We start from the raw sequence: 17,197 nt of genomic DNA, 5'->3' as shown, positions 1-17,197 counted from the left end.
TATTTTTTTCCCACAGGCTTCACATGCTATTCTGACCACATGCTTTCTGACCACATCTCAGAAAGTCCACACTCTGGGACAAGGTCAGTGGAAGGTCACACAACATCAGCACAAATTTCGAGCAGGGCCAGTGTTTTCTGCCTCTTGGAGGAGATTCCAGCAGGCCAGGAAGTGTATTTTACATATGTATTTTTCAGTACGGAAAAACCCAAACAAACCTGCTGGCCAACCCAATAAATAGATGCCTCGGATGTTTGTTTCTTTTTCTTTCATCAAGACTGTACTCACCCATTGAATCAACTGGCCAGTGAAATTTCCAGTAAAGTGGTAGGGGCAATGCTGAGAAATGGCCAAAGTCCTCAGGAGGCTTTTTAACTATGCATTTCATTAATTCTAAACACATTTTTTTTTTCACATTTTAACACCTCAGGAATAGGGTTGAAACTAAAAATTGATTGTATCTTAGCATTTGTTAAAGTGCAATTGAGAGTGCTTTTTCTTTCAAATGGTGTGTAAATAATGGTGCTGGTTAAAATCGATAATGTCTTCAAACTGATGAAACATAGTAGTAGTTGATAAAGGAATAACATATTTGCCTCAGCAGACAGTCAGCGTGAGCTTTGCCCCTGCTGCTCCCTCTACAGGGGTAATTCTAAACCTCTGCTTCAGCAGTTCTTTCGACTTATCTATTACAACTCAATTCAAATGCCACCTCCTCCGGGAAGCCTTCTGGGTCCCCCAGTCCTGCCAGCCAATCCAGACTCCAAGTCCTTCCTCTGGGCTCCCTTATTGGCCTCTAACCTACACTTATCACACGGTTACATTTATCCTCTAATTAGTCCACCCCTCCCCCAACCTGCGGAGCAGGCAATGGCACCCCACTCCAGTACTCTTGCCTGGAAAATCCCATGGACAGAGGAGCCTGGTAGGCTGCGGTCCATGGGGTAGCGAAGAGTTGGACATGACTGAGCAACTTCCCTTTCACTTTTCACTTTCATGCGTTGGAGAAGGAAATGGCAACCCACTCCAGCGTTCTTGCCTGGAGAATCCCAGGGACGGGGGAGCCTGGTGGGCTGCTGTCTATGAGGTCACAGAGTCGGACACAACTGAAGTGACTTAGCAGCAGCCCCCAACCTGAGCACCTTGAAAACAAAGATGTGTGCGCCTCTGTGTTTCTAGTACCTATCGGAGGGCCTGGTAGGTAGTACAAGTTCAATAAATGTTTGTTGAATGAGTAAGTGATATAGGGATTGAATAGTTATAGGCACTGTACCATATGTATGCCACAAGATTGTGGGGAAAAGGCAGAGCGCAGGGCTGGAAAGGCCAGGGAGGGCTTCAGGAAGGGAATGGGTTAGGAGTTATTCTGGCAGGATGGCTGATGGAATGGCACAGGACTGCAACGAGGAAGGAGAAAGGGGGCCTTTCTCTTTCTCTTCCTTCCTCTTCCTAGTAGATCTCATGATGACTGTCACTTGACTAGACTCCATGTTAGAATTTCAGGAGGCGATGGGCTTTCATTCATCATTATTCTTAATAATTAACTCTGGTTGTTAGAACAATAGAAGCCCTGGTTCAGAGAAAAGAGCAGCTCAACCCTCTGTGAGCTTTCACAGGAAGTCCTGAATGTACAGAGACTTTGCGGTTTAGACCTCAGAGCTTCCTGCCAGAGCCTGACAGGGTTTAACAAGTCTAAGAGGCCGGGAGAAGGCGGGCGGACGGGACCGCAAACAGCACGGAGCCAACATTGCAACCAGGTGCCTTCTCACCATCTATTGCTTTAGAACCTTAACTGTAAACTTTTTTTTTTTTTCTCCCCCACTTCCCTCAAAGCACAACTAGCATGACTGCCAGCTGAGGGTGGGGACTGACCTTTTAATCATGGTCACTTAAGACCTGGGGTTTGCTTCAACCGAGTTGCGTCTCAGCCTGCCCCTTTTGTATGTTGTCTGACAGGCTCGTGGAACCTCCAGTCTTTACGGATCCCCCTCCTTTCAAGGATGCTTCACCATGAACATGTCTGAAGAACCAAGGAAGTAAAACTGCAAATGAGGTTATGTTTTCTGGTGCTTCTTATTGAAGATTGTGCATAGAGATTTCAATTCCTTATACAAATCTACCAATAGGCCATGGGTCCAGCTTTGCACCTGGATCCTGGGGAGTGGATGTCAGTTGTTCTGGTGGGGGATTAAGGGGAACTGGTTGAATTGGGAAGGCCAGATTTGGTCGTGCTGTTATACCGCACCAAATAGCCTCTTTCCCATTCAGCACTAGATGACACCTGGGGTCAAGCCAAGGCTTTTATTTCACTGCTACTCCCAATACAGTGAGCAAGTGTCCACCAGGCACATGAGAAAACCGAGTGTCTCAAGCAGGAAGCTGCTTGTAAGACACGGCCACAGTGACTGCTTGACATCTGACATGGGCACGTGCTCTGAGAGGGAATCTGCGTGCGCTCTATCACCCAATCCTCATGCGCACTTTTATTGTTTTTTCCCTTCCTGGTGAAGTGGTGATCGGGGAAGGGGGCCAGAGACTCCAGACGTCAGGTGGCTGCGTCAGACTCCACGTGGCTGCATTAGAAGGCACAGACTGTGGCTCAGGAGGTTGTGGCTCACAGGCTGGGGAGGTGACCGCGGTCTGTTGGAGAGCACCCTTGCTGGAGGATGGAGGTGTGGGCGTGCACACCCGGAGTGCAGAAATTCCACAGTGCCTTTTATGGGAAAGGACCAGTTTTCACCTCTTTTGATGAGAGGAAGAGGACAGCTGCAGCACAGAGTTAGGAGTTTTCTCCGGCGTCACAGGGAGGTTTCGTTTGAACGCGAGGCTTGGGGAGGGGAGGGCCTTTTTGCTGGTGAACTTGTGTGCCTGGTGTCGGAGGTAGCCTCTTCTGCTGGGGCTGGACACGGGGGCCAAGAGGCCGGGGACGATGAGCGGGGAGCTGAGATCGATGGCCAGGTACTGGAGGAGTTTGGGACATGCCTGGATTTGCAGAAGTTGAGCCTGGAATCTGGGGAGGCTTCCGGCCTCTTTCCTCAAGGGTTGCTCTCTGTGCTTTTATCTCCAGCTCCTCATCTGCAAGGATCAAAGAAGAATTCTCTAAAGAGTTCTCTTGGCAAAAATCAACATAACAATATTGAATGCACCTCCTGTGTACACCACAGCATGCTAGCTGCTCTGGGGGGGATATGATGAGAAGGCAGAAGCCACCTCTCCTCTCCAGAGATTCCAGGTCTTGAGGAGGGGGACAGAAAGGCCCACCAGCAAGATAGAGACAGCCTAGGGCTTCAGAGAACTCAGGGAGTCATAGGCAAGGAATCCGCTGGAGAACTTGATGCCTGGATCTCCGGGGGACAGAGAGGGCACTCAGACCCCAGCCCTGCCTCAGAGTCATCCCAGGTATCACACCGTAGTGCCACTCAGGGTCAGAGCCCTTATAATAGGATCTGTAGTAGTCAGAGAGGGGCTTCCCTGGTGGCTCAGACGGTAACAAATCTGCCTCTAGTGTGGGAGACTCGGTTCAATCCCTGGGTCAGGAAGATCCCCTGGAGAAGGATATGGCAACCCACTCCAACATTCCTGCCTAGAGAATCCCACAGACAGAGGAGCCTGGCAGGCTGCAGTCCATGGGGACACAAAGAGTCGGACATGACTGAGTGACTAACACGCACAGTCAGAAAGGATGTTATAACCACCTGCCTTCAGATGGGTCTCTGAGATGGGTAGAGACCCATCTGTAATACACCCACTTCTGTAATTCACCCACATTTTGGAGAGGGGTTGGGATATATGCAAGGGGCTGTTTAGGCCTTAGAAACATATTAGTTTCTCAGAAATTCATAAGCCAGCCCTATGCTCTTGGACTTGGAAGAAAAATTCGTCCTCTGGTCATTCACCTCTCTGGGATTTTCTGCTTTCTGTGCTAGCAATCTGTGAAGACAGGCCTACGACTCAGAGAACTGTAATTTTCCTTTTGCTGTTTTAAAATCACACAGGAAATCTGAGGATGCTCAGGCGCCATAGGTTTGGAGGGCCCTGGTGGCCCCTCTGGCCCTCTTTGGGCTGCAAGTTAAGTATTTCCTTCCCTGTGCCCAAAACCATGCTCACAGTGTTCTCTAGAAAGCTAGAAAGAGGATCCCTCCCCGGGGTGGAAGGCTGCTCACATCAGTACAGGGGTGTATGTTAGGAAACATGTGCCGTCTCTGAGCACCATCCTGTGACTTCAGGTGACAAGTGAAGTGAAAGTTGCTCAGTCGTGTCTGACTCTTTGTGACACCATGGACTACACAGTCCATGAAATTCTTCTGTCCAGAATACTGGAGTGGGTAGCCGTTTCCTCCTCCAGGGAATCTTCCTAACCCAGGGATCAAACCCAGGTCTCCCGCATTGCAGGCAGATTCTTTACCAGCTGAGCCATCAGGAAAGCCTGAGCAGCCTCCTCCGACTGCTGGAAATCCAGGCCTTGGGTGACTCTGAACGTGAAGACTCAAAGCCAAATGCTGGGGTTTTGGTGAGGAGCTGCTGCTGCGCTATGAGCACAAAAAGTGAAATGCACAGAAAGGGAAAAATATACCTTCTGTGCCATCTTTGGTGCCTCCAGGAGGCAGAGGTGGTGCCATGAGGCCATGCAGAGGACTTAGAGCCCCAACCCCAGGTCCCAGCTACGGGGCCATGGGAAAGCCTTTTTCCATCCTTGGACTGCAAGCTGGAGCTGGCCATTTGCTTACTGATAGTCTGGTCACCCGCTGTTTTGTTCATTTGTTTTTAGAACACTTATTCCCCATCTTCTAGGTATTAGGTACCATTGCTAAGTGCCTGTGATGGCTCAGACACAAGCACTCTTCTTGGCCTAAAGTCAACAAGCGGCACAAACCAGGACTGCATATCACCATGTCAGTCTCTGGCGAGGGCCCAGGGCCGCTAGAGAGATGCAGACAAAGAGCCCCATGAGTTCTGGGAGGAAGAGAGCGGTGTGGCCACGGGGCTGACACCTCAGGTTGGCTTGGACAGACAAGGCAGTCATCAGAGCTCTGTGCAGCCCCCCGTCAGAGCAGGACTGTGGGCCCCAGCACACCTACACCCGCAGCTCCAGCCACGGCCCACACTGCTCCACGGCTGCACGGCATCCCTCCAGCCCCAGTATGCTCCTCTCTCACTGCATCTACTGGTTACTCAGCGCTAGGCCAGAACTAGATGAAGCAAACCGCCACCCAGGGCGCAAAACCAAAGGAGGCCCTAACCCCTGGGGCTGTGCAAAGGCAGAGTCAGCCCTGGGAGTGGAGGTCTCCTCAACTTCTGTACCCGGGGATCCTTGTTTACCTTACTCTTGTCCTAACCCAGCCTACTGGCCACAGTCTTTGGGACAAAGCATTTAACCTCACTGAACTTAAACTTCACCTGAATGAATATAATCTGTCTCATATGATCATGCAGAAAGTTGGATGAGATAATGAATATAACACATCAAAATAGGGAGGGAGGTTCGAGAGGGATGGGACATGGGTAAACCTATGGCTGATTCATGTTGATATATGGCAGAAGCCAACACAACACTGTAAAGCAATTATCCCCCAGTTACAAATAAATACATTTTGTAAAAGCATCATATTACAGATTAGGGTCTGGCACAGCCAACTGCTTTGTCAACGTGAATTGATCATCATGTTGGTCATTTCAGCCTCATGAAAGAGCAGTTGTTTTGCCACCGGGTGGCATGTGAGGTCCAAGCATGTGATCTTTGACTCTTAAGCAGTGGGGAAGGAGGCTTTGCAGGGGGAATGGGGATGGAAAACTGCCCGAGCAGGGCCAAGAAGTGAGGAAACCGCGTGTGCTTATGGGACTAACAAACAGCTCTGGTCCACTGGGGTGGAGGGTGCAGGAGAGAGGGAGGTGGAAGCTTGGGGTCCTGCTGGAGCAGTGGCCAGGGGGAGGCCTGAGGAAAGAAGTCTAAAGTGAGGAAGATAAACCCAAAGGTGGCCCAAGGCCACCACTGCCTGGGGAGATGCAGACCAGGTCTTTGTCTGGGCAGTTGCAGAGGCAGCTGGCCTGGGAGTGCCAGGCCCACTCCAGGGAGAGACCCCAGATGGGGGGAACCAGTCCTGCCGTGAATGTGAGCTTGTGCAGAACCTGAGGACCCGTCCGCCTGGCCTCACGTCTTGCTGATGACTGGACACCCCCTGCTGGACCCGCCTGAAGCATCGCTCCCTAACACCCTCATCCCAGTGTTCACAGAAACATCATTTTCTGCACACACTGCTTTGGGTGGCCTGGGTGCTCCTTGAGCCAGCTCCTCACGAGCATAACGTTTTCATTCTTAGTGGGTTGTCAGGACTGATTCAAGGAAGAAACACTCACAACCCCACCACCTCCTCCTGGAACAGTGAATTGGAAAGGGACTAGAAACATCCAGTTTTATAACAAGTGTGCTCCTGTGAGTCCCCGGTGTCCTGAAATTTTACCTGTGTTCCCGGGAGACTGGTCCTGAACCCACCTTGGCCACCCTCCTCAGGAGAAGACAAGATGTTGGTTCATAGAAATGGTGTTTTGAAGCTAATCTTTCTGTCCACATAGATACACATGGCTCATTCAAAGCAAGTCCACACAGGTTTGCACCGAGTCAGCTTCGGGTGGTGGATTCCAGTGAGGCCAACCTGGACTGAGCTTCTCAAATCTCCCCCATTGTCACCACTGAGAATCTGTTTTTCAAAACTCAAGCTAACCACAAAATGGAACAAACTGTAACCGCCGGTGAAGGCTCTGACGTTCTGAAACTACCCATTTCCAGTTTTTTCTTTCCAGACTCGGTGCCAGCCTCATGAGCTGTTTCCACGGGGATTTCACCCGGGCCTGCGGTGGGGCAGAAGAAGGGGGAGCTTACCATCTCTCCTGCGGCTCTGCTTTTTCCTCCTGCTGATGTAGCAAATGAGTAGTGCCACGAAGATGAGGAAGACGATGCCTCCTAAACAAATGCCGATGATGAGGTACAAATCCAGACCTTCATCTGCAAGAGGAACAGATGCGGCATGGATGGGAGGTCCTGGGAAGAGGGGCCATTTCATTGCTCTGGCCAAGGACTCGAAGTCTCCTGCCTCCCATCTTAAGGATGAAAGAGTCTGATGGGACTTCTCAGCCTTACGGAGGCTAAGCTCATGGAGGCTGGTGAACAGGGTCAAGGAGGGCAGGGTCCAAGATAAGCCCTCTCACAAGGCTCCTTCGAGAGCTGTTCTTCTGGACCAGAAATGCCTGATTCTTCGTGAGCCAAGGGTCTGTCCCCTCTCAAGGAGGATGTCACAGAAGTTTTAGATCTGAGAACGAGGTTAGAGAAAACCTAGCGTAATCTCTAGTTTCACATACAAAGCCCAGATGGGAAGAATGAGTTGCCTGAGGTCACACAGCATCCATTCCCGAGTGGTTCCTTTAAGCAGCCCCTCATCTTCATGTTTCTGCACTGTTTATCCAGCTTCATCTCTGGTTGCCCTCCTACATCATGATTGCTTTTTCCTCATTCTCATGACCAGGTATTTTCCAAAGACAGGATCCATGTTTCATGTGTCCAGCCCAGCTCTCTAACCTCAAAGCCAGCACCCTCTCCCAGGTTTTCCCTGGCCTGTGAGAGAAACTCAGACACACAGTGAGTTAGCTGCAGCAGTGAACTTGATCTTCAACTCACAGACCTTCAGCTGCTGTAATGCAATGAGGGTAACAATGACTGTGTTAAAAGGAATGGATTTGAGTGCAGGCTTTTCTAGGTAGGAGCTGTGTGACCTTTGGCCAGTGACTTCACCTCTCTGAGCCTGTTGCTGTCTTTGAAAAAACAGAGATAATGAATTTACATTATAGGTGGCTGTTGGAAGCCAATCAGATAATGGATGTGAAAGTGCTTTATAAAGTGTGTAACTACACACAAAGATGGGGGCCTGCCCTGGCTACAGTTCTGTGCTCTGGCACTTCTGGGAGCTGTTTCCTGAGAGGGATGCTGGGCCATCTCCCCCTTTGTGAGTCAATAGCAGTCACAGAGTCAGCAGCTGGGGCCAGGGGTCAGGGCACTCTTCCATCCTGAGAATGAACAGAGCTCGGCCCAGCATCACAAGGAAACCCTTCTCCAGCCAAACATTCTTGAGAAGATACTGTTACACATGAAGCCCAGGATGGGCCCCAGGAACAAGCCAGAGGCTCAGAAACCAAACTAAACAGGTGTTCAGACTGCAGTGGTTTGTTAATCCTTGCTTTTCTTCCTAAGTGTCTCTCTCTCTGAACCATTCTTTGCCTGCCTGTTGCACAGAGTTTCTAGGCTCTGTGGATGAAGGGGCTTCCATTACAAAAGCAGGCCTAATCCTAACCTGCTGTGAGACTGGACTGGGAAAGGCAGAAGGGCTCTTTAGGTTCTGCCTGCTTGGAGAAAGGGCCAGGGCTATCAGAATCCACCTTGGGCTCTGACCTGGGGGTGCTGGGGGCAAGCCTAGGACCAGTTGAGGAACACGGGGCTAGACCATGCAGCCGCCAGCCTGTCTCCTCAGAGTCCTCAGACGGGACAAGTGTGCCCTTATCTGGGCACACTTGGGAATGTAGGTGTGCCTTACACAATCTGTTCGCAGATTTGTCCAGCACAGCCTCTGGGTGCTTTCTGTGGGAAAGGTTCCAGCATGTCTCAGCTGTCATTCAAAGCTATGTCCTCACAGTCACTAAATCCAGCCACACTCTTTTCTGCACTCCCTCTCAGAGATAATATGCCCACGAATTCACGTGGTAGAGTCCTTTTGCGTATCTAAACCCGCTCCCTCCTCCTACTATTTTGATTTTAAGTACATGCTTATCTATTTTGAGCCAAGTGGTTAATCACGTCCTTGCTCCTCTCTAGGATGATGCGTCCAGATCCACTTTAGGGTCTTCAAGAGCAACCTTGTCCTCCCCAGGCTTGCCCTAGGTATTCCTCCCATCTCTCTAGTGCCCCTTCCCCCACCTGGCTCCCCCAACTCTGCACCACAGGGAGGTTCCAGTCTTCGAACCCCAGCTCCCCTCAAAGCCCTTCCTCTCTTCCTCTATCCCTAATGCACACACATTTTCATACTGCTGGGATCTGGTTACAGGAGATGACTGGTTAAATTAGAAATAAACAATGAATAATTTTTTACTATAAGGGTGTCCCATGCAACACTTGGAGCACACTTACGCTGTCATTTTAGGGACTTCCCTGCCAATCCAGTGGTTAAGACTCCGTGCTTCCAATGCAGGAGGTGTGGGGTCAATTCCTGGTTGGGGAACTAAGATCCTGCATGCCATGCAGGGTGACCAAAAAAAAAATATTTACACTGTTTGTTTGTTTTTTTAATTTGCTAAATCTGACAACTCTAATTAAGAGCATCCTGAAAGGGGATAAGAGCTTGTAAAGTCGAGGAGGGGCTGCCTCAAGCACTGCGCCTTAGTGATGGGGGGCACAGAGGGATGGCTGGGAGTCAGAGATTTCACAGGAGGTGACGTGACACTGGCCTGAGCGTGTGACTTGTGGACTCTAGGATGGTCCCCACTGAGCCCTGCCGCCTGAGATTTCTACCTGTGTGTGACCCCCTCTGATTAAATGTGGGCCGGGCTTACTGAGTGCCTCCTGAATGAGTAGAGTACAGCAGCAGTGAAGGGACCTGAGACCTAGTACGCAAAGACCAAAGGCCCTGGCTTTCGTTCTGGGCCCTTACTTTTGCTGTTTCTCAAGCTGCTCTGAGGGAAGGGGCTGCCATAGTGGGAGGCAGCCGCAGGCCCGCCACGGGTAAACTTGGAAGTGGCTCCTCCCCCAGCAGTGCTCATGCCTGGCTGACATGACTGCAGCCCCTTGATGATGGCCTCATGAATGACTCAGCCAGAACCATCAGCTAGGCCAGCCCCAGATTCAACGTCTCACAGAAACCCTGAGATTATTATCTTCAACGCTGTTTGCTGTTTTAAGCCGCTAAATATGGAGTCGTTTGTTGCACAACTGAGAACTAATTCAAAGTCTATATTAAAGTCTTACTTCTGACTTCATACCAGCTCAGGGTTGCTTCCTAGGGTCACTGACCAGCCAAAATTGCTATAGAAATTAAGGAAATACGGCCAGATCGCTGTTTTGTTTTGTACTCGGCTTCTTTTCAGGGGATTGACCAGGCAGCAATGGAAAGATAATCGTGGAGTATCAGATAAGTAGACTTTTGGGGATCACGGGGCTTATCTTCTTTGTGGCCCAGGAGGCTGAAGCCCAGAAAGAGGAAGGAACTCTGTCCAGGCCATCCCAGTATATTTAGACAGACCAAAACTAGAAGTCCAGACTCCAGTCTCCCAGGCCAGAGCAGGCCATCTTTCAAAAATTACTTTTGGGGTCATGTCAAGTTGGGGACCAGGAAAGAACTTAGACTCTTGAAATTTCAGAACTTTCTGTGCTGAGCTGCCTGCTCTGAGGCAGTAAGAGCATTGCCCACCTGGGTTCAGAGTCCTCCCTGGCCTCAAGCTTTTCCTCTCTCCAAGTCCTTCACTTCCTGGGTTTCTAGAGAGTCCTTCTGCTCCCGCCTCTGATAGGAGGTGCTGACCATCGCCCCTCCAGAAAGGAATCTTTCTTGCTCCCTTCTCCATCATTGTCCTGGGGTCACAGTCATGGTGCCTGACTAATTCAAAGCCTGTGGGCAAGTCATTTTGCCTCTCTGGAAAGGGACCATCTATATGAGATAACCATTTCAGCTCCTTTTATCTCTTCAACTCAGCAATTCTTTCTCCTAGAAGAGCACCTTTTTAATTTCCTGAGGTTAGACCATGCTCTGAGAGAAGAATCCCAAGATGGGTAAACATGGAACACTACGCCCTCTCTCCTCTAAGCCTTCCCTTGCAGATTTCCAGGAGAAAGAGGGATGTTTTCAGTTCTCATCCTGAGCCAAAGCAGCCTCCCAGGCCAAGCACCCATGCCCTGGAGCAGTCCTTGCCTGTTCGGCCTTAAAGACTGGATTGTGACATGAACTTGTGGTGCCTGAGCAGTGCCCACCACGCACCTGGACACACGACGACCTCTGTGATGACTTTGTTATTGACATGGTTACTCGCCTCGCACTTGAATGTTTTATTCCACTTGCTGTTCCATATGTAGGTGATGAGCTTCTGATGACCTTTTTTGACAACGCTCGAATTTAAATACAGTTTTAATTCAGGATCACTTCCATTTTCTACCTTGCAGCTCACAGTTCTGTTGGTACAGATCCAGTTAATTTCAGGTCCTGAGAGCATCTCTGAAAAGAAAAGAAAGATCCAACTCAAGTCAGGCAACTTACTTATTGTAAAAGATATACCTATTTAGAGCAGGAAAATGGAGTTAGTTGGGGACCAGGAAACAATTTCAAAGATCCCTAGCAATTTTTAAAATATCATTTCTATTTTATGTTATTTATACATCACATTCAGAATAAATTTATTTCTGATATTTATAGATATATCAGTAAAATAAACATCATATTCTCAGATGGTAAAGTGTCTACCGCAATGTGGGAGACCTGGGTTTGATCCCTGGGTTGGGAAGCTCTTCTAGAGAAGAAAGTGGCAACCCACTCCAGTACTCTTGCCTAGAAAATTCCACGGATGGAGGAGCCTGGTGGGCTACAGTCCATGGGGTCGCAAAGAGTCGGACATGACTGAGTGACTTCACTTTCTTTCTTTCTTTATACCTTAAAATGCTTTCACGTCTATGATATCATTTCATCCTAACAAACAGAGAAGCTGATGTTTTTCTTCCTGTTTATAGATGAAGTACCCAAGGATCTGGGAGGGTTAAATGGTTGGTCCAAAGGTACCATCTAATTAGTGGTACCACCCACTAATAAATGGCAAATCAGGAGAGGAGCTCACCCTCCCAAATTCAAGTTCAGTCATACAGTTAAGAGGTTTACCATGTCATGATCCCCACATGGCACAGGAGTCTGTGGGGGATGGAGGGTTGGGAGAAATGCTTTAAGAGCAAATGGGAACCTGACCCTGGAGTAACCTGTACATGTATAGCCTGGGGCCTTGGTCACAAATGGAAACTCCCTCCTCCTTCCCCCGGCAGATCCTGGGAGCACCGGTGCTGTTCAAGCTCTGGACAGACAGAGCCCCTTCATCCTCCCAGAGCTGCTGGGCCACTCCCCGCACCTCACTGGTCCTCACCCGTAGATAAGGATAAGAAAGACATTCCCCACCTGCACAGCAAGAATGACAGGTGGCAAGGGCCTGGCACATGGGTAGGCTCTGGCAATACTGGTGGTGGGGCTTCCCAGGTGGCACAGTGGTAAAGAACCCACCTGCCAATGCAGGAGGCACAAGAGGCGGGGGTTCGATCCCTGGGTCGGGAAGATCCCCTGGAGTAGGAAGTGGCACCCCACTCTAGTATCCTTGCCTGGAAAATTCCATGGACAGAGGAGACTGGTGGGCTTCAGTCCATGGGGTTGCGAAGAGTTGGACGCGACTGAGCAACTGAGCACACACAGTCTTGGTGGTAGCTGTTGTCATCACACGCGCCCTGCCTTTCCTTTCCTGACACGATAATATTCGAAGGCTGTGTCATAAAAGAAAAAGCCCTGGCCTTGGTGTCATGTGGACCAGGTTTAAATCGTACTCCACCTCTTGTGAGCTGTGACCGAATTCTGCCCTTTCTCTCACCCCGCTTCCCCTTTCTTTCCTCAGATTTGCCACCTTCCTCTCTCAGCACCCTTCCATTCACCATGCAGATGGACACCTTTTTTTTTCTTAATGATTTCCTCCCTCCCTGACTCTTAGACAATCATATCTTCCCCATGAACTTTCTCACCAAATTTCATTTCTGTCCCAGAATGTAGGTATGCAGAAATTAAGTGTTTTCCCATCCAGAGATTCAGTGTGACCCCGAATGAAGAGGATGGAAAAACATCCCCGTACACCAAGTCAGGGTCAGTGCATGCTCTAGGGGTTGAGTTGAAGAGTTTTTGTGTTTTCAAAATGGAAATACTCTTTTTTTTTTTCTATTTGTAAATCTACATGTTGTTGTGCAGTTGAAAACAACACGATATTGTAAAGCAATTATCCTCCAATTAAAAATACGAGTAGAAAAACATACAAGTAAATCACATCACTGTAAAAATTGATAAAATATCAAAAAAGTTTCAAGAAGATTAAAAATCACTTGTAATTCTATTATGCAGCATCAATAATTATTAATGTTTCAATGCATCTAACAAATGTTTTCTTGCATGCATACCGTATATAAATAATGTTCTAAAAGATAAAATTGGATCATATGAACTTTTAGTCTGCCCTTTCTCCTTTACTGATCTATTATGAAATTCTTTACTTTATGAACACTAATAAATATACATCTCCACCATCTTTTTTAATGATATATTGTTGATTTTTATGGCTTTCCTGGTGGCTCAGTGGTAAAGAATCTGCCTGCCAATGCAGGAGACGCAAGCTCCATCTCCAGGTCAAGAAGATCCCGTGGAGGAGGAAATGGCAACCGGCTCCAGTATTCTTGCTGGGAAAATCCCATGGACAGAGGAGCCTAGCAGCCCGTGGGATCACAGAGTCGGAACAGACTGAGTGAATGAGTACGCATGCATTCTTGATTTAATCAGTAAGTTTCTAACTGCTGGGGACTTTAAGATCCTTTCCAGTATTTCACTGACATGAACCACCCAGCGATGTGCAGCCACTTGAAAGCATATCTTTGTATACGTGCTTTCTGTAAGACAGCTGCGTACAAGAGGCGTGATTGTGTCGAGTGAGGGTACATCTCACAGATGAGAGCTCTCTGATTCCAGGAGTTGCTAGGACGAACTCCTTCTCCACTCACGTCTGCTTCTAAGGGGACTTCCTCAGCTTATGGCAGCAGCCGCCTCGTTAAGGAGTTGTGGGTACCAAGGCTGGAAACAGAGAAGCTTGAAGGAACAAAGAGATGGAGAGAGCTCTAGCACTGAGGAGACAGATACTGCGTCCCAGGGGCCTGAGGCACCTATGGTTAGCTGTTTCCCTGAAGCCTTGTCCCACGAATCCCCCATAGGGCTATAATTATGAAAATCAGACTCAGAGCAGATAGAGAATTTGCCCAAGGCCATGTGGCAAGAAATGGTGACTGGATCACAAATGGACATGCTGCGTAACATTTACACACACACACAACACGATGGCAGTTGTGTCATGGAAAGATCTCTGTCTTTTGGCAAAAGAGTGAGAATTTATTTTTGAGGTTGTGAAAACATTCTAAAATTGATTGTCGGTTTGGTTGTACAACTCTGTAAATACGCTACAAGCCATAGAATCATGTACTTTATATGGTGAATTTTACGGTATGTGCATTATGTCTCAATAAAGCCGATGGGGTAGGGGTGGGTTGGGGCAGGGTGAGGGCAGAATGTCACCATCCTTGCTGAAACCAGCCTTGGGTTTGGATCCTGACTTTGCTCCCGTCAGACCACTACCTGTTTCCTCATAGTTGATAAGGGAATAACTACCTCTCAGGATTGTTGGGATCCTTAAGTAAGAGCATGTAACAAAGCGCGTAACACATCACCAGTAGCCATTATCACCCAGGCAATAGTAAATGATACGTGGATGTGAAGCTCAAGTTTGAAACAGGATACTTGGCCAAAGTTATGATATCTGTGGTTCCCAGAGCCCACAACAGAGGCCCGTTCTGGCTGCATCTATCTCACCCCATTTCTGAGCTGTAGTCTGTATTCTGGTGCCGGACTAGGTGTGGAAAGTTGTCATCTGCAGGGGGGCTGCCATCTGTGACTGTTGTGGGTGGGGGCTGCTACCAGATTCCCGTGCTCAAGAGCAGGGCTGGAGGGTGACTTTACGAAGGAGGAGGGGGCCCTTCCTTTGGCTGCATTTCCTGTGTCAAGCACGGAAATGCTTATTTGCTCACTGAATCTCTGGCTTGTGTTCAGGCTCAGGTTCCTATCTTCTTCTCCAAGCAAAGCTCAGCTTCTTCTACTGTTATCCATGCCCTGCCAAGTGACTCCTGGACTTGCAACTTCAATGTCAATTCAATTCTACTTTCTCGTCCCTCTCTCTCGAACTCAAGCCACTTTGTCCATCCTTTTTCCACACATGACCCTCAGTGTAAGCATGCTTCAGGCATTTTATAGGCACCCTTTGGTCTAGGCCTCCGATGAGGGAGACCTGGGTTTGATCCCTGGGTCGGGAAGATCCCCTGGAGAAGGAAATGGTAACCCACTCCAGTATTCTTGCCTGGAGAATCCCATGGACAGAGAAGCCTGGTAGGCTACAGTCCACGGGGTCGCAAAGAGTAGGACACAACTGAGCGACTTCACTTGGTCTAGGCCACTGGTTATCAGCTCCAGCTGTGCTTTAAAATCACCTGGGGAGTTTAGCACCTACAATGCGCAGGCCCTGAGCCAAGAAACTCTGATTTATTTGGTCTGGGATGGAACTTAGTACTGGTAAATTTTACTGTACCTCAGCTGATTGCAACATGAAGCCTGAATTAAGACTCACCAACCAGCCCCTTCCTGCTTCCCCCGGATTAAAGCAGCAGCTCCCTGCCTAGTCTTCCATCTTTCATCTTCCGTAGCTACTACTGCTCCCCCGGTACACGCATAGACATACAGAGCCACACCTTGTGTATTTTCTACAGATACCAGCAAGAATACCTTCTACCTTTGATCATTCTGGTGTTGAGCAGATTAGAAACTATTCATCCTTTAATGCATTATTTCCAGCCCTTTCCTGCCTTACCACCACTCCTTCAGGACATCCGGGCTTGAAATTGTCTCTCTGGCAGAAGACCCACTGCCCTTCAGTCAGCCTCCCCTTCCTAGCCTCATAGCTTATCCTTCATCATCCACCTGAAATGGTCACCTTTCCCCCCTTCTGCCCACTGATTCCCCTCCTCCTAAATAATGCCATGTCAATCTAGATCCTTCACGCAAATCAGCATCCCCACCACCTCTGGAGAGGTGAAGTGTGTAGACGTGAGGGTCTATTAGCTGTGGCGTCTATCTGTCTCTCCCGCAAGACTGGACCTTGCATCAAGGCAGGAGGAATGCGTTCGGTTTCCCCTAGGGCTCCCCAAGGCCAACATCTGGGCTGAGGACCTTGCATAAATGCTACTCTTTGGCTTGCTAAATAGCACCCATTTTGCGATGGAGGAATTTAGGGGTCAAAGACTTACCTTGAATCTTCAAATCAAATTTTTTGTTCAGTAGGTTTACTCCATTGGAATTATATACCTCTACCTTATAGAGATCACTATCGTTTCTCATCAGAGCTTTAATTTTCAGAGTTCCATTTGTAAACATATCATATTTGTCCGTCAGCTTGTAAAGTGGCATATCTTTCTTCATTCGTGTAATCTTGTTTCTGCTCTTGTGCCATTGTATATCTGCCACTATGTCACTTCTCTGAAAACCAGGAATGTCCAGGTTGAGATCATGATCCAGGGCACCCCAGACGACAGTGCTTTCAGGGTCTTCACCTACAAAAAACAAGACAGGTGCTGAGGTGCCTCGCTCCCAAGGAAAAGCAGGGCTGTGCCCTTTCTGACTTTTAAGCTCAGTTCAGGGTCTCCAACGAAGCTGCTAACAGTGAGAGTGAAGACCCTCACACCAACTTACCTTTGGTGGGAACAGTGAAAATCAGAAGGAAGCTGGCTAAGAGTTCACATGCGAGGTTCATCTTTGGGGATCGTTTCCTTCTGTGATTCTGTGTTCTTCTTGCAAAAGGAACTCAAGTTAACATCAGTGGAATCCACCCCCTGTGAGCTTAACCACGTGCCTCTCTTTTTTGCTTCTTTAGGTAACATAGAAAACAGACGTACACACACACACACACACATACAAGCGTATACAATTCAGAAAACCAACCTGGCTGATGTAGCTCTTTGCCAAAGCAGGTATATGCCTGAGTGTGTCTTCTCATCATGTTTTAATCCTCACAGCAGCCTTGGGTGGGTTTTATTATGCTCATCAAAGAGAAGAGGAACTAACAAACTATGTAAGCCACTCAGAATCACCCTTTAGTTAACAAAGAGCCAGATGCAACCTTACGGCCCGCCTTCTATGCCCTCTACTGCAGTATATATGAAAAAGTATTACTATTGAAATAAGTAAATTGTTCCTATCAATCAATAAGACAAATGAAATTTGGTTTTTAAAATCAACAAAGAATACAAACAAGCAATCTATAAAAGAAATACATTATAGAAAAAATGTCAGTA

General features: G+C 48.3%; 1 protein-coding gene and 1 long non-coding RNA gene across 3 annotated transcripts; one reads left to right on the top strand and one right to left on the bottom strand.

Moving 5' to 3' along the window:
* Positions 1-1,473: 1,473 nt before the first annotated feature.
* LOC121820072 (uncharacterized) lies at positions 1,474-2,057 on the top strand. Its single transcript, XR_006060546.1, has 2 exons — positions 1,474-1,757; positions 1,957-2,057. It is a non-coding gene; the product is annotated as an uncharacterized LOC121820072 (long non-coding RNA).
* A 230-nt stretch (positions 2,058-2,287) lies between these two features.
* CD2 (CD2 molecule) lies at positions 2,288-16,907 on the bottom strand. Of its 2 annotated transcripts, none has more exons than XM_042253092.1 (5): positions 16,845-16,907; positions 16,154-16,456; positions 11,007-11,240; positions 6,878-7,000; positions 2,288-3,075 (listed from the first exon to the last, which is right to left on the bottom strand). In XM_042253092.1, exons 1-5 carry the CDS (start codon positions 16,900-16,902, stop codon positions 2,780-2,782), a joined length of 1,014 nt encoding a protein of 337 aa, XP_042109026.1. In that variant the 5' UTR covers positions 16,903-16,907; the 3' UTR covers positions 2,288-2,779. The 2 variants fall into 2 exon arrangements, with proteins under 2 accessions (XP_042109026.1, XP_004002424.1); XM_004002375.5 differs by lacking the exon at positions 16,845-16,907 and adding an exon at positions 16,596-16,685.
* Positions 16,908-17,197: the final 290 nt, after the last annotated feature.

The sequence above is a fragment of the Ovis aries genome, chromosome 1 (assembly GCF_016772045.2).
Source record: "Ovis aries strain OAR_USU_Benz2616 breed Rambouillet chromosome 1, ARS-UI_Ramb_v3.0, whole genome shotgun sequence".
In the NCBI taxonomy this organism is placed as follows: domain Eukaryota; kingdom Metazoa; phylum Chordata; class Mammalia; order Artiodactyla; family Bovidae; genus Ovis; species Ovis aries.
This window is presented reverse-complemented; position numbering and strand designations above follow the sequence as displayed.